Consider the following 22,759-nt stretch of genomic DNA (forward strand, 5'->3'; position numbering starts at 1 on the left):
TTGATTGGCTTGATATCCTTGCCTATAAGATGCACCAAATATAGGGACATTTTGCATTTGGTCCTTTCGGCATACTGCGACATTTGAGAAGTAAGATTTGCCAATTGAGCTTGAATGCTAGCAAAATCCATGTCTTACTTCTCTAGTACCTAAAATCAAAGAAAGAAAACTAAATCAAATATCAAAAGTAAAATAAACAAAACAAAACAAAAACAGAAACTAAAAACAAAAGACAAGAAAAGAAACAAAGAAACAATGGGGGATTAGCAAAGTTGCTAATCCCCGGCAACGGCGCCAAAATTTGATGCGAGAATTACTTGACACACAAATTAAACCCTCTTTTTGACAATTGTAGTATAAATGTAAGTAGGGTATCGTTCTAGGCCGGGGATTAGGAGGGATTGCTAATCTATTCTAAATTAATTTAAAAATATTAAACAAGACTCAAGGACACAAAACTAGACTAAAAACTCTAATAACTCGAAACACACTTAGAATGACTCAAAATAATTAAAACAATCAAATTGGACACTAGGAACTGAAATGGACGGAAATTGAATTAAAAGACTAACAACAATGAAAACTAACTAAATAATATAATTTAATAATGGGGGGGGGGGTTTGGTTTTGACGAGAAGTAAATTAAACTTAAATAAATTACAGAATTGACAAAAGCATGAAATTAAGGTGAAAGGATAGATGACGGACTAGCTAGAGGGTTTTTCTCCACACATGACACATATGCAACCTAAATTGATTTTCAGTTGTTCTTTCAATAAATTGTGAATGACAATGTTCCAAGATAATTAGATCCGCTTAAATTAACTCATAGATTTCCCTAGATTCATTGGATTGAATGGAATACGCATTACAACCAAATTATTCCTCATCAAAGTCCCTAACTATGGAATACGCATGATAGAGACATTCAACAAAGATCATTAAGTTCAACGGAAATCATAAACATTGACTAGGCATTCATAACTATGGAATACGCATGTTAATCCAGCCTAGAATTCACTTAACACGATTGTGGATAACAACCTTCACTACTTGTGAATATAAGTTCATAACGATTAGGTGAAACTCCCTTATATTCTAGCATCAAATTCATGCATGAAAATTAAGCGTGCACTCTCAACCAACATACACAAATTAGTTATCAATCAAGCAGTTAAGCAAATTAAATCACAACTCAGAAATCACAACTGAAGGTAATCAATTCATATTACAAATATATTCATGGCTTTGAATTAACCTCTAGCCAAAATAAATTTAGTTACACATTATTTTCAAATTAAACCAAAAGTAAAACATGGGTTTGAGAAGATAAAACCAAGAAAAATGGAGTGAAACTTTGCTCTCTGTGTTGCTCCCGTCAGTTTCTCCTTGCCTTTGCCTTCTCTCCCCTCTGTCCTGCCTACAAAATTAAACCCTCTTTTTGACAATTGTAGTATAGATGTAAGTAGGGTATCGTTCTAGGCCGGGGATTAGGAGGGATTGCTAATCTATTCTAAATTAATTTAAAAATATTAAACAAGACTCAAGGACACAAAACTAGGCTAAAAACTCTAATAACTCGAAACACACTTAGAATGACTCAAAATAATGAAAACAATCAAATTAGACACTAGGAACTAAAATGGACGGAAATTGAATTAAAAGACTAACAACAATGAACGCTAACTAAATAATATAATTTAATAATGGGGGGGGGGTTTGGTTTTGACGAGAAGTAAATTAAACTTAAATAAATTACAGAATTGACAAAAGCATGAATTAAGGTGAAAGGATAGGTGACGGACTAGCTAGAGGGTTCTTCTCCACACATGACACATATGCAACCTAAATTGATTTTCAGTTGTTCTTTCAATAAATTGTGAATGACAATGTTCCAAGTTAATTAGATCCGCTTAAATTAACTCTTAGATTTCCCTAGATTCATTGGATTGAATGGAATACGCATTACAACCAAATTATTCCTCATCAAAGTCCCTAACTATGGAATACGCATGATAGAGACATTCAACAAAGATCATTAAGTTCAACGGAAATCATAAACATTGACTAGGCATTCATAACTATGGAATACGCATGTTAATCCAGCCTAGAATTCACTTAACACGATTGTGGATAACAACCTTCACTACTTGTGAATATAAGTTCATAACGATTAGGTGAAATTCACTTATATTCTAGCATCAAATTCATGCATGTAAATTAAGTATGCATTCTTAATCGACATACAAAAATAAGTTATCAATCAAGCAGTTAAGCAAATTAAATCACAACTCAGAAATCACAACTGAAGGTAATCAATTCATATTACAAATATATTCATGGCTTTGAATTAACCTCTAGCCAAAAAGAAATTAGTTCCACATGTTTAACATAATTGAACAGCAAGTTAAATTAAACATGAACATAGAATTAAAAGAAGAAAGAATTCCAAACACTCTAATAGTTGCAGATTGCATAAGCACGGCACTACTCCTCCTCTCCTTCAATGGTGGCGGCACAAGGTGGTTATGGTGGTTGAATGGTTGGTTATATGGAGGAATGGATGGGGAAGGTTTAGATATGTAGGGAGAGGCAAGGGAAGGCTTGGAGAATGGTTAATTTCTGGATGATTTGAATGAGGTTGCTGCCATGGTATTTATAGGAAAATGATGGACTTGTTTAACACAAAATTCTGGTGGAATTGAGTAGGTGAGCAAGGCAAAGAGTGGGAATTGTTGGTGGGTTAGGTATTGAGTCATCCATTCACATGTTATGGTGGGTTAAGCATTGCATCATCCACTCACATGTCATGGTGATTTAAGCATTGCATCATCACTCAAATTTCTGGTGAAAGTGAATCAATGCCCAAGGCATTGAAGAATTTCTTGGTTTTGAGTGAAGTTTTGGTCAATCCTTCTAGAAATTTATCCCTTCTTGCAACTTGTATTTGTTTCACCAGAGTTTTAGCATGTTCATAGCCTCTTTTGTCTTCAAATTCGTCCATCCTCATGCCTCCATGCTTGCACAATCCAATCTTGGCCCAAAAATGCTCTAGAATGTTCCAAATTGCTTCTTTTTGCATACTTTGACACTAAAACCTGAAATTGCACGAAAATAACTTTAAACACTATAATTATCATAGTTTAGCTAATTAAAAGCAAGAAAACAAGCTAACTAAGTCGTATAAATATGCTCCTATCAAGGTTGAAAAACAAACCAAAGCTTTTGGAGTTAAGTTCCCTAGCTGGTTCATTTGTTTTCTTTGGGGTTTTCAGATCATATTCCTAAAGAAAGAAAGAGAGAAAAAGGCATTAAGGCCTCAACTTCCTCTTTGTTCTTCATTTATGAAACCCTAGTTGCAAAACCTTCTTTCATGCATTAAACACCTAATGATTATAGGGTTGTATTGTCTTTGGTTTTACATTAAATTTGCGGTCAAGTGTTTCTAGTTTCAAATCTTTAAAACTGACTCATTTTAGGATTCTCGTCAATTTCTTCCTTCAATTGTTTGACGGGAGAAAATGACTTAGACATTTGAATCTAGATCTGCATATCATCATATGCATAGTTCGTGTTGAAGGAATAATTTGTGAAAACAAGTTCATTTGAGTAACATCTATGCATGCAATTAACAATTAAAGGCCGAATCATGCTTGTATGCACTCAAAAACAAAACTTTACCCATGAAATTCAAGGCCTAGTAGTTGTGGTGAACCAAGAATCAACTCAAATCTTAAAGAAAAGAGTTGAGAAACTTTTATACCTTTGAAGCACCTATTTGCTTAGCAAATGATATTCATCCATGTGAGGGTATTCTTTCCTTAGTCTCCTTGCTCCTTGGTTGTGGATGGAAGAAGTTTGCTTCTTGGCTCCATGACTTATTGGATATGGATGAATGAATGGATTCTCCAAGTTCCTAAGAAAGGGAACCTCTAAGTTTCCACACTAAGGAGAGCATTGAGGAAGAGATGAGTGACCTAGGAATAATGGATGCTAGTCCATTCTTCCTAGGGTGGCCAGCCTCTTATGAGAAGAGAGAGCTTTTTGTGTTTTTCTCTTTTCTCTCTAGAAAACCCTTATGAGGGAATGGGTTATAATTTCCTTTCTATAGCCATTTACATTGAGTGGCATAATTGAAATTAAAACCAATTCTCCCTTACACTCTCTATGGCCTGCCATGTGGCTTCAATGGGCTTTCATGCCCTTTGTGTTTTCAAGTTGTCAAACAACTTGAGTTATTGGATTTGACATTCGAAGCCCATTGGGCCTTAAGGACCAAAACTAACCCGAGGTCTAAAACGAACTTATTCATTTGATTAACTAACATATTAATTAATCCTAGCCATAAATAATTAAACCAATTAATTATCCTTACTCATCTCCGTTGCTTCTTCAATCTCTACCTTACACGGTGTACGATATATTAGGTTCTTTTTAGCAAGGTAATGGGCGATTAGAACTCTTCAAATCAATTGTGAATTGAAACTTACTTTTCAATTCTCCCTTTAGTGATTATTCACCTTTAGGTCTTCCACAAACCGTGAGTGACACCTAACAGTATGTCATGGCTACCCAAGCTAATCAGAAGAGGTGGAGAACCTATTCATTTTGGGATTACAATGCAATATGGTCTTTCTCTAATATAATACTCTTGACCACATTGTTTGATTTGGTAGTTTATTCATGTCTACTATCCAATGTGATTCTCTTACTTATATGATTACCTTGAATGTGATTTGGAAAAAATTCCTAAATCTTATTCATACTTTGGCTAGAGATTCTTAATCATATCTTAGAGTATTCTCCCTCAAACGATTTAAAGGTTAGAGATTCCTTGTTGTGCATTCACTTGCCTCCATGGCTAAATGGCTTAACCCCAACTATGTTGTGGACACTCTTTGACGGAGTGACTTTGACATAATCAAAGATCAAGGTTAAAGATCAAGGATCTAACCACAAGACAACTATGATGCCTCAGGTCAAAAGACTACTTTGCATTATCCCAACCATGAGTTTTCAAGTGACATGAGTATGCGAACTCTTTGTTGATCGCGTTCAATGGACTCATTCTTTATTGAGCACCTACATGCTTGTCTTGGTGTCAGTCACACCAATGACTTAAGACCAGTCACTCTCTCTAAGAGAAGACATAGCAGTACTGATCTTAACGGATTGGCAATCCTATGATCAGGAACGTTTAGGTTATGTATATGAAAGAGAATGGTCTCATGAATCTAACTTCTTTATATCACATTCTCCCAATTACATATTCTTTGGACTTATCATTTAAGCATATAACATTTATATGAGACGGCTTTAAAAAATAATTTTTGCCCTTTATATCAAACTAGATTAGTTTAACATGTGAAATGTCCATAAAGTATCATCATATGATTGGCTTTATGGCAAATTTTCAACACGTGTGCTGGTCTCGGTGCCACAAGGTGAAGAGCTCAAGAGGAGTTGCCACTTCCTGAAGACTAAAGGAATTCATCTTGTGCGAGGCAAGGAATTCATCTAGGAATTGAGGTTTGCGTGGTACTTTGTAAAAACCTTGATTATACTAGTAGATTGGACTCAGTGAAGAGTCCCTGGTGTTTTAAACCAGAGGTGGGTTTTTCTGCCAAAAAACATCTTGTGTTCAAAGTGTGCCACATATCTCACATAACTACATGCTACATGTATCACTTGAGTATTTAATTAGTATGTGTTCGCAATCTTACTCACTTGACACATTAATAACTTGGAAATAACTAAGGTTTTGCTGACTAGGATAGCTTTTGGTATTTGAAATTGGTTATTAAATCTTTAATTTATTGACTAACAATTCTATCTTAGTTAACCAGGGGGCTTGACTAGTCAGTTCACCAGATTATCATTTTTATACACAGGATATTCCGCATGGTACCAATTTCATTTGGTATCAGAGCCTTGCTCTAGATATATATATATATATATATATATATATATATATATATATATATATATATCCGGGATTTACTGGTATTGGGTGGAATCTCACCATGGACCGTGATCATATTGGTACATCTTGTAACATTCCTCCATTCTTTGATGGATCTAATTATGTTGCATGGAGTGAAAAGTTTCAAATCTTTCTGGAAGCTCAGGACTTAATTATTGTTGACTATCTTAGCCTCGAATGGAAAACACCATCAAGAAATGTAAATGATGAATCTGTGATCAAATCTAAAGGAGATTGGTCTCCTAGTGAAGTTTCTTCTACCATGGCAAATAAAAAAACACTTGCTCTTGAGGCACACATTGAGGAACAGAATGAGAAGGTATCTCTTTATGATGATAAAAAGGAAAAAGATGATGTTATTACTGCTCTTGAAGCTTAAGTTCAAAAATTGCTGGAATCTCAAGAAAACCTGATGAATCAAATTCATGTGTTGAAAGCAAATAATGTTATGTATCATGAGGCTAATCAGAAACAGCTACTTGAGTTAAATGAGGCAAATGACAAGGTTATTCATCTTACTATTGGGGCTGAAAAAATTAACAAGATGTTGAGTCTTGGGAAACCTTATAGTGACAAAAGTGGCCTTGGCTACATGGAAAACGGCTCAAGCTCATTGGGTACCAAATCAAGATTTATGAGAGAATCTCATCCTATGCCACCTAATGTCAATCCAAGCTCAAACTCTAGATTTATTCCCACATGTCATCACTGTGGTGAATTGGGCCACATTCGTCTTAAGTGTAGGAATTTTCACTCTAGGAAGAATGATACCTTGAAAAATTAGATGGATTGATTGGTCAATAAAGTCAACAGAATTGCTCAACTTATGCAGTCATCCAGTATGGAAAGGGAGAGACCCACTTCAAATGGGTCCAGAAAGTCTCCAACAGTTGTTTTGTTGTTCTAAATGCTCTATTAGTTACCAAACTAAATATGTGGTATCTTGATTGTGGGTGCTCTCACCATATGATTGGAGACAAGGAGGCATTCTCATCTCTTGCTCCTTTTATTAGCGATTGTGTTGTATTTGGTAGTGGGGACAAGTCTCAAATCACAAGGAAAGGTGATGTGAAGATTTGTGGATTACCTAAGCTTGAAAATGTTAGCTATGTTGATAGGTTAAAGTCAAATCTCATTAGCATTAGCCAGTTATGTGATAATGTGGCTAATGAAGTGTGCTAATTGCCGGATTATGGATGAACATGGAAAAAACTTGATTGTACTCCCAAGATCTTGAGACAATTGCTACATTCTTGATGTCTCTAAAGTTGCTGAATACTCCAAATGCAATAAACTATTGATGAAACTAGTGTATTGTGGCATAAGAGACTTGGACATGTGAACTTCAAAGACCTCAAGAAATATCCAAACATGAGGTTGTGAGGGGACTGCCACCTTTTTTTGTTTCTAGCTCCTATGTTTGCAGATCATTCCAATTAGGAAAGCAATCTAGGGTGGCTCATAAGAAAGTGACTGGCATTGGAATAATCAAGCCACTTAATGGATTCATATGGATCTTGTTGGGCCAATTCAGACCTTATCTCTTGGTGGCAAGTAGTACATCTTGGTAATTGTGGATGACTATTCTAGATTCACTTGGGTATGCTTTTTAAGGAAAAAAAATCTGATACCTTTCAACAGTTTCTCACTGTGTACAGAGTAATGTTAAATGAATCTCTATCTAGCCAACTTGCTCTTGTTAGAATCAGAACTAATCATGGAACCAAATTTAAGGATGCTCACTTTGACTATTTCTATTCAATAAACGGCATCAAGCATGAATTTTTTGCTCCAATCACCCCTCAACAAAAATCGTGCTTTGATAGAGATGACTAGGGTGCTACTTAACGGTAAAAACTCGGGGCCGATGCCATGAACACCGCTAGCTACATCTCAAATCGTGTGTTTCTCAGACTGGGCACTAAAGTGACACCTCATGAACTCTAGAGGGGTAAGAAGCTAATGGTAAAGTATTTCAAAGTCTTTGGGAGTGTTTGCTACATTCTACATGATCGAGAACATCTAGCAAAATTTGATACCAAGAGTGATGAGGGAATCTTCTTAGGGTACTCCAACACAAGTTGGGCTTATAAAGTTTACAAGTTGAGAAAAAAAAACCATCATGGAGTCCATAAATGTCAAGATTGATGACACTAATTTTCCTCCATCTTTGGCAACTGGAAATAATGATGTGTTATTTCCCTCTAAGGATAACAGTGATGTTTTTGTTGAGTCAACTGTGGTGTCAGAAAGTGACAATGAGAGTGAATCAAGCACTGATGTTAAAGAAATTAGGATAGAGGTCAGAAAGTGGCAAGATTCTCGTGTCATATTCAAGGATAAACCAAAGTGGGCCAGAAGTCATCATGATGAAGAAATTATGGGTCCAATTGACAAAGGCGTTAGAACTCAAAGACAAATAGATGATGAATATGTAAATGTTTGCTATGTCTCCTAAATTGAGCCTAAGAATATTAAAGATGCTTTAACTAATGAAGAATGGATCTTGGCTATACAGGAAGAGCTGAACCAGTTTGAGAAGAATGAAGTATGTCCATTGTTGATTGTCCATCAAACACTAATGTTATTAGCACAAAATGAATTTACAAGAACAAGTATGATGAGTCAGGAAATGTGATCATAAATAAGGCCAAGCTTGTTGGTCAAGGATACTCTCAACTCGAAGGTGTTGATTTTGATGAAACCTTCTCTCATGTTGCTCGTCTTGAATCTTTTAAACTTCTATGTGTTATTGCATGCTATTTAAAGTTCAAGCTTTTTCAAATGGATGTCAAAACTGCATTCCTTAATGGATATCTTAATGAAGAAGTCTACATTGAACAACCTAAAAGGTTTGAAGATTCTTACAATCCTAACGGTGTGTACAAACTGAGGAAAGCTCTTTATGGTCTCAAGCAAGCTCCTTGTGCTTAGTATGACATGTTATCCTCTTATCTTCTTACTCATGGTTACACACATGGCTCAGTTGACAATACACTATTTGTAAAGAAGGTGAAGTCTCTTGTTGTGATTGCTCAAGTGTTCGTTGATGATATTGTTGTTGGCTCTACTTGTGATTCTCTTATGAAGCAGTTCATTGACATGATGACCAGTGAGTTTGAAATGAGCCTTGTTGGTGAACTAAACTACTTTCTTGGACTTTAAGTCAAACAAGAAAATGATGGCATTTTCATCTCTCAAGCCAAGTATGCCAAGAATTTGGTGAAGAAATTTGGTCTTGAAGAAATGTTCAAGAATGTGGCACAACTCACTTCAAAAGGTTTATTCATGCATGTGCATTTCATGTCTACATTCCTGTTTCATTCTGACTAGCTTAGTTGTCTAGTCAGCCGTGCACACGGATTTCTAGCAAGCTGGGCACGTAATTTAAGACCTGCCTGCATAAGGCTAACTAACAGCTTTCTGGCAAATGTCTATTTTTCACCCTTGATATTTTCAGATCGTTTTGAAGCTTGACACGTGTCATATGGGTTGAAAAATGAATCAAAGCTTTTAGGGTTAAGATCCCTAGCTGGTTCATTTGTTTTCTTCAGGTTTTCATATCATAGTCCTACAGAAAGAATGAGAGAAAAATGCATTAAGTCATCACCTTCCTCTTTGTTCTTCATTTATGAAACTCTAGTTGCAAAAGCTTCTTTCATGCATTAAACACCCAATCATTGAAGAATAGGGTTGCATTGTCTTTGGTTTTGCATTAAATTTGTGGTCAAGTGTTTCTAGTTTCAAATCTTTAAAACTAACCCATTTTAGGATTCTCGTCAGTTTCTTCCTCTAAATATTTGACTGGAGAAACTGACTAGACATTTGAATCCATATCTGCATATCATTGCCATATCATCATATGCATAGTTCGTGTACTGGTCTCGGTGCCATAAGGTGAAAAGCTCAAGAGGAGCTGCCATTTCGTGAAGACCAAAGGAATCCATCTTGTATGAGGCAAGGTTGTACAAAGGTAAAGTTGCTCCATAGATAGGGATCTAGAAATTGAGCTTTGCACGGTACTTTGTAAGAACCTTGATTATACTAGTGGGTTGGCCTCGGTGAAGAGTCCTCAATTTTTTAACCCAGGGATGGGTTTTTTTTCAGTTAAAAACATCTTGTGTTCAAAGCTATTTATAGTGTGCCAGATATCTCACATAACTACATGCTACATGTATCACTTAAGCAGTTAATTAGTATGTGTTCACAATCTTGCTCACTTAACACATCAATTACTTGGAAGGAACTGACGAGCTTCCGATAAAACATACCTATCAATTTGTCCCCCTTACTAGGTGGTATAAAAGAACAGGTTTGTTGTGAAGGTGTGACACTTTCACTCCCATTCCCACTACTTACATATTGTGTCATATTGTGTCCTTGAGTTCATATCCACAATTTCACTTTCTTCTCTGCCACCACAAGACAACTCATGGCTAGCTTCCTTCTTTTCTTTAGCTTCTAAACATTAGCAAAGCACTGTGCCTTTAGATTGGGTGGGACGCTTTTTAAAACTAATCATTCCTCCCAAACTTACACCACCCAAGTGATGTATGAATCTAGAAATTGAACCCGTGCATTTGTGCTTACAATAACCACAATAGAAGTGTTTGGTGATAGGATCAAAATCTTTTGTCCATTACCATGCGAAATCTTTCTTAGAAGAAACTATATTCTTCAATGCCTAAACAATGAACATTCAATGCATATAATTAATCAATTTGGAATAAACAATAAACATTCAATGCCTTAACAATATGTGGATTGTGAGTAACACCAGCACTGTTTTATTTTTTAGTAGTACAATTAAATCTATGATCTAACCTACTAATCCTCAAAAACCCAATACCACGATTGCCAAAGGATAATATCCATAATTGGTTGCAATACCCAATCTTTCACAACAAAGTAATCATTCAAGTTTTTGGCGACTGGTTTGTTCGGCGTATGTGCTTTGTGGAAAAACGCACAGCAGTAGAGCATACACAAACTATACAAAAAAAAAATCAAAATCACAATTTCAGAAACCCTCACCTAAGAAGTTAAGGATTTGTGGGCGTGCTAACGGCGGTGTTGTTGCGGTAAGGTGATGGCGGTGCTGCTCGAAAATGGCAGCGGCTGCTGCTTGAAGTTGGCGGCGACTATGCTTTGTCGAAGACTCGAAGGTCAAGCGGGAGAGAAAATGAATAAAATAGAGAGAAGATAACATGATAGAAAGAAGAAACCTGGACGTTTTGAGGCATGCCTCTGCCACCTCGGCGCGCTCCAGGGACACCTTCTGCCCACTCCATCAAAACAGAGGCAACAACCCTCCCACCTAGGCGAGCCTTTTAAAACATTGCATAAAAGTCACATTCCACCAAACGAGCGATAAAGATATTGCTTGTTAAAGGTTTTAAGTAACAAATGATTGAAAAAGAATCATAACCGATATAAATTCTCATCTTTCTCTGAAAACCTATTTTTATAAGTAAGGACGGCCCAATCGACACGTAGATTGCACAACCTAAGATGTGCAGATGTGAAACGTTGGGCTCGTACCCAACTGGCAACTGAAACGCAGAATAAGGTTGGGTTGAGTTGGGCCTTAGGCAGACTAACTTGGCTAGGTATAGCATGGCCCCAAGCAGATACTGAAAGTTTAGCATGCATGACCAAAGTCCAAGCAATCAATTCAAGGTGTTTAATAACCACTTCTGCGAGGCCGTTCTTGGTATAAACATGGGGTACTGGGTGCTCAACTTCAATCTTAATGAACATGGAATAGCCATCGAATGTTTTCTATGTGAATTCTTCAGCCTTATCCAATCGAATCGACTAATCGGATAATTAGGATGGTGAATGCTTAGCCTAAAAATTTGAACTAGAAGTTTGGAGAATGCAGCATTTTGAGTGGTCAAAAGGCACACATGTGACCAACAAGTAGAACCATCAACCAATACAATAAAGTATCCAAATGGTCCGCATGGGATGGGCACATGATAAGCTTTCCAAATGAACAAGTTTGACATATAAATTCCCTTTGGATTTTGCTTAATTGTCGATTTAGGGGATGCATGTGTGTAACTTTGAGGATACAGTGCATTATAGCTCGTCCAAGGTGTCCCAAATGATCATACCAAAGTAAAGTTTCAAGTGCAATACCTGAGGTAGGGCCGGCTAGTGGCTCTCTATGGAATGGAGCGAATGGTTTTAGTGTACAATCCATTCGGGAGACGCTCCATCTTCTCTAGAATACGCTTATGTTCATATTCGTAGGAAGTGATGCAAAGAAACTCAATTCCATTTTCTTCAAAGGTTTCAGTGTAATAAATATTATCTCAAATGTCTTTAAAGTTGAACGGTGTTTTTCCGGAATGTGGAGAATAAAAAGCCTCTTGAATGGTCACTTTAGTACTATTGGACAACATTATACGGGCAGGGTCATATCCCTCAATCAGGTTAGAAGGGCCTGAAAGGGTTGTAAGAGGTGATATTTTAGGTAGTAAAATAGATGCGTTCATGAAAAATGGTGTGCAAAACAATTAACTTCCTCAATTGTCATACCTAGAAATAAATTACTTGAATTGGTCACAAGTATTAGAAACTTTGAAAATTTTCATTCATTCAATTAATCATTCGAGAAAAAAAATCCATAAATTCAATATCCAAAAATTAAAACAAACACCAAACAAATAGTCGAAATAAAGCAAGTTATTCCAAACTTAAACCAATAAATTAAAAGGGGGTTCGGCCAACATGGTGAATTCGGCCCAGATGGTGTATTTAAACCCATGTCTAAGAATCTATTCTTCAATCGGAGTTGATGCTTCCTGAAAGTAAGAAACCTTTATCTTCGTATCTTCAGGTTCCAACGCTTGAGCAAAATTTGTTCCAAACTTTTGACGACGTAAATGATACTTAGCTAGGATCGTAGCAGGAGATCGACATACATGGTTCTTCAAACCACATCTATAACACATATATGTATCCATGGTGTTATGTGTTTTGCCTTTATTCTGAAGTTTTAGGTTTTGGGAGCGAGGTTGTGGCGCTTATGGGCCCTGTTTCCTCCTAAAATTGGCCTTGACTTTATTGACCTTGAGCTTTCGACTTCTACCATGCCTACCACGGCTGGAATGGCGATTCAGGTACAATGGTCAAGTCATTAGGTCTAGCATGGTGATTTTGCATCATAGCTAGTTCTGTTTTTCAATAAAAAGTAAGATAGAGATCAAATATGAAAATTTGGTAAACTTATTTGCCCTATATTGTTAATGCATGACAATATTAGTGGTATGGAAGGTCGAATAAGTCTTCTTCAAGAGATCATGTTCGGTCGAGTCCTTGTTACAGAACTTCAAAAGTGATTTGATTCGACAAACTTCATAATTGTATTCGCTCACAAACTTAAAGTCTTGGAAGCGTAATGTTACTAGTCATGTCTTGCTTCAGTCAAGAATATATCTCTTTAGTGATCAAAATGATCTGCCAAAACGATCCATAAAGCTCGTGGATCCTCTATAACGAGGTACTCGTGCATCATGCATATGCCTTCATCTGAAGACCATGTACAACAAATACAACAAATATATGCATCTAGGCCTTCAGGGTCTAATTATAATGATTAATAAATTGATAATTTTCGTTGCTGGATTAGGGGCCAACAAGGAAGAAACGGAAGAAGTGCCCACCTAATATTGCCTAAAATAAATCAGGCGCTCAAATCATTGGTGGTCCAAATTGGACCAAAGCCCCACTTAGGCTGTGTAGGATAGCAGAGGCACAAGCATAGTCCAGGCCATAACGTATCAAAGCAACTTCGCTTGTTTGATCAGTATTATTAGTTTCTTTGGTATTAATATAAGTATCAGTATTTTGTTGGGCTAGATTTCAATGTAGGCTCAAAAATGGGTAATCTAACATCCAAATCTAAATTAGAACTTAGGCAATCACATAATAAATAATATTCATAACACATGAGACCAATTTTGTATATGCCTAAAAGAGGGCCATAAATTCCATCTCACAGGCACATTGCAATTTTGTCTCAATTTTTCACCCATATAGATGGACCAAGATCATATGGGCTCTGCACTATGAGATCCATTATCTCTCTGTCTTTTGTTTTGGTTCTCAAGCAAGCCTACAAGTTCAAAGCCCACTGCACAGTCCCCAAATGTGTGCATTGACAAAATCTTGAAGGGATAAAAAAAGAGCGACTTGTACTGTCTCATAGCCTCATGTAGTAGCTTCCTGCATCCCATTCAGAAATTTCTGAGCCATTTCTTTTCCTACTCAAAACATAACTAAACACTGAACGATGTTTGATTAGATAGACAATACTTTAAATTTTAGTTGGCAGAAAAATGGCATCAGCTCTGGTCTCCCCTTGTCTTCCCTCTGCTTCTTTCTTCAACAACAATGGAAGTTCAAGATTTTGCTGCTGTCCATCATCAGTTGAAGCATCCAAGTCCAAATCTTACTCGAAACGTTTCGGAGTCAGAGCCCTCAAGGAGAAAACTGAGGAAACAAAAACCCCATCTGCTGATTCAGCTGACGAAGTTACTAAAAAGTACGGCCTCGAAGCCGGTCTGTGGAAGGTATTCATCTCCAAGCAATTTATTTTCTGTCATACTTTTGATAGACTTCAAGTTTCCTTGTCTATTGTTATGTAATCGAATTAAAGGAAAGTAAGTTTCGAATGTTGAGTTCATAGAGTCTGTTTCTGCTCACCCATCTGACCCATGTGTTTTCTGAGGGGAGGTGAGGCTACACAAGGGTTACGCCACTGACAGAGCCAGATTTTTTTTGTTTTAAAACCTCATTCCTGAGTTTTTTACTAAACCATAAAGACAAAACAAACAAAAATGGTAGAAAAATATAAGATACGACATCGTTGGACTCAACTTCTTCACAAGGACAATTCATCTGCTTCTCATATCTCACGGTTCTATAATTGCAAGCTTGATGCCGCTACAAATTTCTTACACAGTGGTCAGAATGGGCTGGAACCACCCTGGTCTCTTAGTGGCTCTGCCCATAGTTAGGGGATAGGTTAAGCTTAATGGTTAGTTCGGCTTTATATTTATTAGATTGAAAAAATAAGTAAAAATAATATTTCGTCAATTCAATCTTGCGCTAGTTTGAGTAGCGGTGAAGTTTTGGATTGAACCATAATGTCATGGGAAAATGCAGATATTCAGCTCAAGAGAGGAAGGAAAGGAAGGAGAAGAGAAGAAGTCAAAGGGAGATGAAGCCAAGAAGCTGCTAGCAAAATATGGAGGGGCATACTTAGCCACATCCATTGTTCTCTCTTTAATCTCGTTTTCCTTATGTTACGCACTCATCAGCGCCGGCGTCGATGTCCAGGCTTTGCTGCAAAAGGTGCAACCGATCATCGTATCAACTCAATGCAAACTTGACTCGTTTTACATGTCACGTAATATATGTTGAAGAGCGTCCCTTCATTCTCTGTGTTATTTTTTTCAGGTGGGAATTTCTGGCAGTGAGACCGGAGAGAGGGTTGGGACGTTTGCTTTGGCATATGCTGCGCACAAGGCCGCGTCCCCAATTAGGTTTCCTCCGACAGTAGCTCTCACTCCCATTGTCGCCCGATGGATCGGAAAGAAAGTTGAGAAGGAGGATTAGCTCCTGTGTTTACATACTGTATAAACCAGATTTTCGCCCTTAAATCCCTTGTTTTGTAAAATCAACCGTACAACTTCTTTAGTTTTCGTTTTTGTTTAGGGAAGGGCACGAATCAAACTCCTGGGAATAATCATATAAAACAACTGCCTGGATTTTGGGGATCTTCAACATCGCATGAACAAGCTACACTTGAGTAATTCAAAGCTTAAATTCACAGAGAGTAAGGGACTATACCCTTGAGTTGAAACCGAACCGTCATGAAGCAATTCGGCATCAGTATGATTGAAAACAGAACGAGGCGATTATACTAACATATTCTCGATTCGACGATATTCAGACTTTCTTGACTTCATCACTCTGGTTACTCCAACAAAAGCCTGCTGATTCTAATAACATACAAGGATGTACTAACAATTTTAACCTCATATTTGCCACTACGTCAGAGATATGTATATTACATAAATGTACAACAAAACAGCTACCTCCACCTACCGTTACGTTGTTCCTTGGTCCTTCGATGGATCTTCCTGGAATACTTGGGCAGCTTCCAGAACCTTCAACCCAACCTCCACGGTGAAACAAATACAGGAGATGGTTGGACATCATAGGCTCCCAAAAAACAAGTCTGCATCTGCAATTAGATTCATTTAACGAATCACTTCCAGGCTTCAAGTGTTCGTAGGGTTGCTGGTAGTGGAAGGTACTTCAATTAAGCTAGACGGTGGAGTTTGGGGACGTGGTGAGCTGGCATTAACCAACGGATATTCTTGATCAAGTGCACCCAAATCATTCCATACAACCCCAGCTGTAGTTGATTTGGTCAAGAAATTCAGTATCACTTCATAGATATTTTTTACCAGTCAACTATAAACTCAAAGAAAACTAAGTGAAAATAAATGTAACATCTTCCGGCACAAGGATACGTTCCGTTCTCCACATGTCTGTGATACTAATATCAGCATCTGATAAAAGCCAGTAATCTGCATCACTCTGCAAAGGTAACCGAAACAGTTGACACGCTATAAGTCAAAGTTATTCTCTTGCCAGTACAGCAAAAGTCATCTAAACATGTTGCACCGCTTCATTGTAAATGATATTTCTGGTTGCCATATTTCGTAAAATTTTATTGAACTTAAGAAATTTTTGTAGCATATTGCATCTTTCAAATAGGCAGTGGTAAAATCAATAAAGAAGCCAAACTTACATCAACATCTGAGGGAACAATCTTCATAATCCCACTAGTAAAGTCCTGGGCAGCAGTAGGATCAGCGGACATTCTATGATCATCTGGTACCTGCATTTCAACATCCTTCCCTCTATCCTCTGCAAACATTGTTGTAGCTGGGTTTTCGTTAGCCCCTGAAGTTGAAGGGATGTTTGTAGGTACTTCGACACCATTAATCTCCTCAAACTTCTCCTCAAATTGACTACAACGAGAGAGCAAGAGAGATCACTAAAATTCATCGTGATTTTTGACGTTGCAAGCGGGAGAAAACATTCATTGGTGTTCATAAAGTAATGATAATGGACCATGAAGCAACAATACCTGACAAGGTAAACATCTATAGGACCCATTGTGCTTCTCAAAACCATCCTGTATCTCCTTTGGGGATAGTCAACGACCTATTACATGAAAGAAAAGTTTGATTGAATAATAATGATATGCAAGCCAGTAGAGAAATTTTATGTACCATTTTGCCCTGAACTCTACCTCGTCAGGATCTGGGACTTCAAGAGTGGTGCCATGTGGAGCTTTAATTGCTATTAAGGTTTCATTCTGACAGAAAAAATAAATTGTAGATTCAGTTTAACAGCACAAATTAAAACGTTTTGTTAAAAAATACAGAATGTGGACAGTTGCATTGATGAGAATAGCAAACATCAAAATTTTACCTGCAAGGAAGGTAAGCCCTTAATATCTTCTTCAGTGACAAAAAGCCATCTACCAAAGGAAAAAGGCAAATTGAGATAAGTGTGTGCATGGATTGCATTAGACTGGACAGTTGAAACTAGCCACAGTTGACCTTCCATGAAAAGTAACTGAATATTGGTGAACATAAAAGGATAAGACTTTTACTTCTTATTGCTTTCATCGTCGCTCAGGTCCCTCAACCTTTCCTGCATTTCTCTGGACAATTTAATAGCCCCAGTACAACCCAGAGTTCACCAACAACAGAATAATAATAACACTAAAAGTAATAAAAGCAATAGAAATAATAAAAATAATAATAACAGAAGAAAAAGCAACATCAGCTAAGTAACCTTATTTGCTGATCTAATCTGCGCTCCTCAGTAGATAGGTTTTCAACTTGTGCCTGAGACCAATTATAAAATACTGTGAATGAGGCCATATCTTTACTTCAGAGATACGCAAAGATTATTTTTGCTACTACTTTCAATGAACAGTTGGAAGATTTGATGTATGACCCAACAACGCGAATCTTATCCACCAACACCATTACAGTAATTAGCAAGCACACCAACCAAAAGCCTTAGAAAACTTTTTCCAGTCAAGAAAACAAATCTTGCCTTTTCATGCCAGTCATTAAATTAAAATACATTACACCAAATTGGAACTGGACAGATGTGGGCTGAAATCTAGCAAGCTCAAATAAACAAAATCCTAGCAAACTGTTTCTAGTCACAAACACAAATCCTGCTTTGCCATATCAATCATTCATATTTGAATTCATTACACTGGACTTGGGAATTGAAAAAACATGAACACAAATACAAACACAAACAGCATGAGTACTACTAAGCAAACAAAGATAGTGTCAAAAGTTGACCCAAGACTGAGTGATCGAAGTATGAGCATGCCAATAAAAAAGTTCACTTCTTCCCATACCTGTAAACTAGGATAATTTTCATCTGCATCTCCTGTCCTCGAGACATCAAGTCCCCTAAGCAACCAATCACTCAGTTTAAGTAACTTCTAATGCACAGTGGATAATTGAATTTTTACAGCTTAGTAAAAAGTGGAAAGAAAAAAGCTGTTTAATTTCAGGAAACAAGGCTAAGAATCCCTTACTTCCACTGAATTCTATTTTTGAGCTTCTTTTCTATGAGACCAATTCCTTCAAGAACATTTGTTATATCATATATCCGCCTCTTTTGGACCTAAAGGAAAAGAACACTTGTCATTAACAGACTATATTTACACAGGATACATTACAACAGAAAGGCAAGTAGTCACCTCCAAGGTATCAGCAGCTTTATTGAGATCTAGAATACCATCTTCCGCATGTTTGATCAGATTGATAAACTTCTTTGTTAAGAGACCTGTATGGAGACAATAGGCAATTTCCTTATAATACTAAATGACTAATGAAAATTATAACTTAATTTTCTCATGAAGAACCTAAATAACTAACTGAAAATCAGTTAACAAAAACATATAAATTGTTCTGTTACCTAGGGAGCTGTCAAAACGACATGGACCGGCTGGAGTAACATTAGCACCAGAAGGAGAACCTGTCAATCATACAGATTAAATGCTAGTGACAGACTAAGCAACTCTAGTAAATTATTGTAGCATCGAGTAATTCATTCTTCACCTAACAATTAATCCATTCTTCTAAGTCAATTCAAATTTTCCTCAGAATAAGTGGCTTGGCAAAATTTATTATTAGTAACACTCACCCACATTGGAAGCTGGAGTCTGCGGTCCAGATTTGCTGCACTTTGTAAGCCTTGATGCTTTGTTTGCCTTTCCAACCTTGGTTGCCACAGGAGTCTGGAGGGGGCTGTTAGCTACTTCAGTGTATCCAGGAGCAGTTGTCCTATCGGTAGACTCAGCTTCGCAATCTACTGCGTTACTCTTCCTTTTTAGCTGCTAATCCACCGTTCAGTTTTTTCCAAAACACAAAATTAGCACCAATGAACAAACAATATCACATAAATGATTACAACATGAAAACAATGCCACTAATCTACGAAGAGAATTATTATTACAAGCATGCAAATACATTAGATGTTAACAAAACATTTAAAACAACTTAAGTTTCGAGGGGACAACACCACAAATTATAAACTCAAGGAATCATAAAATCAAAGTTCTACAGATCCAGTCTAATCTCTAGAGCATTCTAACCTCTACATAACCACAGCAGAGAAATAAACACCATTGCCATTAAGGGAAAACCAATTGTCATTCATTCTCTTATTTCCTAAATCATATCTTCGATAAATTACATTTTACAAATTTCCTCTATAGAAAACAACGGTATTCGAAAATTTGTAGTAAGAACCAAATTTTCTATACTGCATAAGTAATGCAGAACGCACAAAATCCTAAGCAGTATAACCACTCGCATTGAAAGGCAACTCCCAGAAGGTAAGTCGGGCCAAGAAGTGAAAAATAAATAATTACTAATTATGATATACACCCCATATCAAGAAACATGCAAACTTTATTTTTGGAATAACATTTGTACGTGCTGTTCACACTCGAATGCAGTAAACACAGAGGTTGATCATAACTAAAAAAAGAAAAAAAGAATCATGAGACAAACAACCAGTGCAACAACAAGAATTTAACTGTATTGGTATCCTTAAGAAGCATGCCCCAAGATATGTACAGGGCCCTTCATGAAGAATTAACTTAAAAGCCTCCGAGAGGAACAGATACCAGAGAGAGAGAGAGAGAGAGAGAGAGAGTGTGTTCCCAAACGATCCATTATCTTCTTTTGTAGATAAAACCACACCTTCAGTTATGGTTCTTACTGTTGCTATAACAGATAGAGACGGGGACATTAGCAACATATAGTAATTTAGAGGTTGATATGTAGTATTTCATTCAGTCATCCCCTGCCATTTGTAACGTCGTTCAGCATAGTTTGGAGAGATTGGTCTAACAAATACCAAATCCAAGAAAGCCAATGAGACAAACAGATTTTAAAGTTTTCTTTTTCACTTTTGGGTGTGTATAGATATATACATGTATGCAGCAGACATTACTTCAATTACCAATGCTATCATTCTTGTTCGTTGGTTTTAATGCATCAAGGGGAAATATACAACACAAAAATGAAAAACGCATTTGGAGGTCTTTCGAATTGCTTTTGGCAGTGTCAAAAATACATTTTATAGTGTTTGGAATAAATGAGCAACCATGATTTATGGGGTCAGTGGAGAACTTTAGTGGTTCCTTGAGAAATGCTCGATAAGTGTTTTGTCAAGAACTTTATTTACAGTAAATTGATGCACTCGTCACGCAAACACAAGTCAACTAGTTAAAGTAAAGGGGTTATTGCATAATAGGATCGCAATTTGTAGATTGTAACATAATATCACCACCCTTGCCTAATCTTTATTTACACATAACTATAAAAAAACCGAATGCGCCTTTTCATTTTCCAACAAAATCTGCCTTAGATATTTCCCAACCGCAATCATACTAAGAGCATTTAGAATTCCACCTAAAATCCCAATTACTAACATGATAACCCAGTCAAAACAAACAATTTGAACAAATCCAAAGCATTAGAACTAGTTCCAATCATTAATTTCAGCAAACTAAAACCCCTAATTAGTAATCACACTCACTAATTAAGCAGATCTCCAACAAACTAGTCCAAAAAATCATAAATAAATAACAATAAATATATAAAAAGACAACAACTCACAGGGGGCTTAACGGTTATGCCGTAGGTTTCTTGATCAGTGGATTGGCGGGGGTCGGGAAGGAAGCCGTGATAGTCTGCAGCAGCTGAAAACGGCGGTTTCATGGAGGAGAAGGGGAGCTGCCGCTTCGGGGGCTGCTGCATGGTCGGTTCTAGCGGTTGCACCGGCAGGTTCGGAGGCTGAGAGCCAGACATCCAGCGACCCGATCCGATTGTGGGTTTTGAGGGTTTTTTTTGGGGGGGGGGGGGGCGGGAGTGGGTGAAAGAGAAAAAAGGCGGGATCGGGAGAATTGGGAGAGAATTGAAAGAAAACGGAAAGGGAATTGAAATTGGAGGGAGAGTTGAGGAGGTGGTGGGGCGAGTGGTGGGTGAGATGGTGAGATCTGGCGGCGGTGGTGGTGGTGGTGGTTGTGGTGGGTGGGTTTGGGAAAAATAAAAAAGCGGGAGGGAGGAGAGGGGGAGAGCAGAAAACGAGGGAAAGGAAAGAAGGAGGGAATTTGGTTCGGATATAAGATATGGAGGGAAGCAATTACCTTTTTCCTAATTATTTATTTATTTATTTACTGTTTACTTATTATCTTAGATAAATAGAATATTCAATCGTTATCATGTTTACTGAATGATTAGATTTGACAGAAATATTGGTACCTGTCTAACCGATTGAATTGGGACCACAGTCTCCCACCATTATATTTTATAAATTTTTTTTAAAGAGAACTAATGAAAAAAATTTGAAAATTTTAAATTTTAACGGTAAAGGTAAACTAAATGATAAAGTGAATAGTATTAGGATTAAGTTTTTAGTGTAAAAATTTGTTTTTTCGTTAAAGTGAATAATACCAGGAGCATTTCGTTAAAGTTCCCTTTTTTTTAATCTATTTAGACTTGACATTAGTATCATGTTTTTCATGTTCGTGTCATTTTCGTGTATACCCAATATCTTAACGGATCGTATCGTGTAACACCCGTTAAAAGTAAAAGGGTAATATGACCCGATTCGAAATCGACCCGTTTATATTATCAGATAATATAACTCGGCCCGTTACTCATTAAAGAAAAAATATTTTTAATCAATAAATAATGAAAATGAAAAACATAATTTGACCAAAAATAAATAAAAAACATAATACTAAATTAGTATATGCATACCACATTGTCACATAAATATTATTCTAAAACATAAAAAAAAAATTGTCTTTCAAGTATTATATAATCCAAATAAGAGCCTAATGAAAAAACATTAGTACATTACTATAAAATACCAAATGCTCAAGGATATGGAAAATGAAAGAAGTTGCATTTCAAGGTTGGGGAACCTTGCAAGTTTGTATGTGCTTAACACTCCCATAGAAATACTATTTATGAGGGTTTGTACGGTTTTAAAATTCTAGCAACGATGTACCCATACTCATAAAGTAGAGGATGCGATCACGAGCCCTTGTATATTCTTTTCACATTTTTCGCACTTGTAAATTAATTATTATAATTTTTTTTTAATTTGGTTGGTATTTTTAAATTACTT

The 22,759-nt window shown here is 36.8% G+C and overlaps 2 protein-coding genes across 3 annotated transcripts; one reads left to right on the plus strand and one right to left on the minus strand.

Annotated features, from left to right (window-relative positions):
* The first annotated feature begins 14,100 nt into the window (after positions 1-14,100).
* LOC103439188 (uncharacterized) lies at positions 14,101-15,781 on the plus strand. The gene is made up of 3 exons (XM_008377734.4): positions 14,101-14,565; positions 15,161-15,349; positions 15,455-15,781. Exons 1-3 carry the CDS (start codon positions 14,332-14,334, stop codon positions 15,611-15,613), a joined length of 582 nt encoding a protein of 193 aa, XP_008375956.1. The 5' UTR covers positions 14,101-14,331; the 3' UTR covers positions 15,614-15,781.
* Positions 15,782-15,783: 2 nt separating this feature from the next.
* LOC103439189 (transcription factor E2FB-like) lies at positions 15,784-21,717 on the minus strand. Of its 2 annotated transcripts, none has more exons than XM_008377735.4 (14): positions 21,241-21,717; positions 19,256-19,448; positions 19,028-19,087; positions 18,810-18,895; positions 18,645-18,733; positions 18,462-18,516; positions 17,876-17,928; positions 17,691-17,741; positions 17,507-17,555; positions 17,325-17,390; positions 17,160-17,236; positions 16,818-17,040; positions 16,537-16,603; positions 15,784-16,418 (listed from the first exon to the last, which is right to left on the minus strand). In XM_008377735.4, the coding sequence occupies exons 1-14, from the start codon at positions 21,430-21,432 to the stop codon at positions 16,282-16,284; spliced, it is 1,398 nt and encodes a 465-aa protein (XP_008375957.1). In that variant the 5' UTR covers positions 21,433-21,717; the 3' UTR covers positions 15,784-16,281. The 2 variants fall into 2 exon arrangements, with proteins under 2 accessions (XP_008375957.1, XP_008375958.1); XM_008377736.4 differs by having other exon boundaries at positions 19,256-19,445; positions 21,241-21,716.
* Positions 21,718-22,759: the final 1,042 nt, after the last annotated feature.

Source organism: Malus domestica, chromosome 11 (assembly GCF_042453785.1).
Source record: "Malus domestica chromosome 11, GDT2T_hap1".
Taxonomy (NCBI): Eukaryota; Viridiplantae; Streptophyta; class Magnoliopsida; order Rosales; family Rosaceae; genus Malus; species Malus domestica.

Excerpts from the sequence above, each read along its gene's own strand:
- LOC103439188 (XM_008377734.4), top strand. The coding sequence starts at position 14,332 with ATGGCATCAGCTCTGGTCTCCCCTTGTCTTCCCTCTGCTTCTTTCTTC. Across the intron at positions 14,566-15,160 it reads TCGAAGCCGGTCTGTGGAAG|ATATTCAGCTCAAGAGAGGA; the intron begins GTATTCATCTCC and ends GGGAAAATGCAG. Across the intron at positions 15,350-15,454 it reads TCCAGGCTTTGCTGCAAAAG|GTGGGAATTTCTGGCAGTGA; the intron begins GTGCAACCGATC and ends TATTTTTTTCAG.
- LOC103439189 (XM_008377735.4), bottom strand. The coding sequence starts at position 21,432 with ATGTCTGGCTCTCAGCCTCCGAACCTGCCGGTGCAACCGCTAGAACCG. Across the intron at positions 17,929-18,461 it reads AAAATTATCCTAGTTTACAG|GCACAAGTTGAAAACCTATC; the intron begins GTATGGGAAGAA and ends AATTGGTCTCAG. Across the intron at positions 17,556-17,690 it reads GACGATGAAAGCAATAAGAA|ATGGCTTTTTGTCACTGAAG; the intron begins GTAAAAGTCTTA and ends TTCCTTTGGTAG.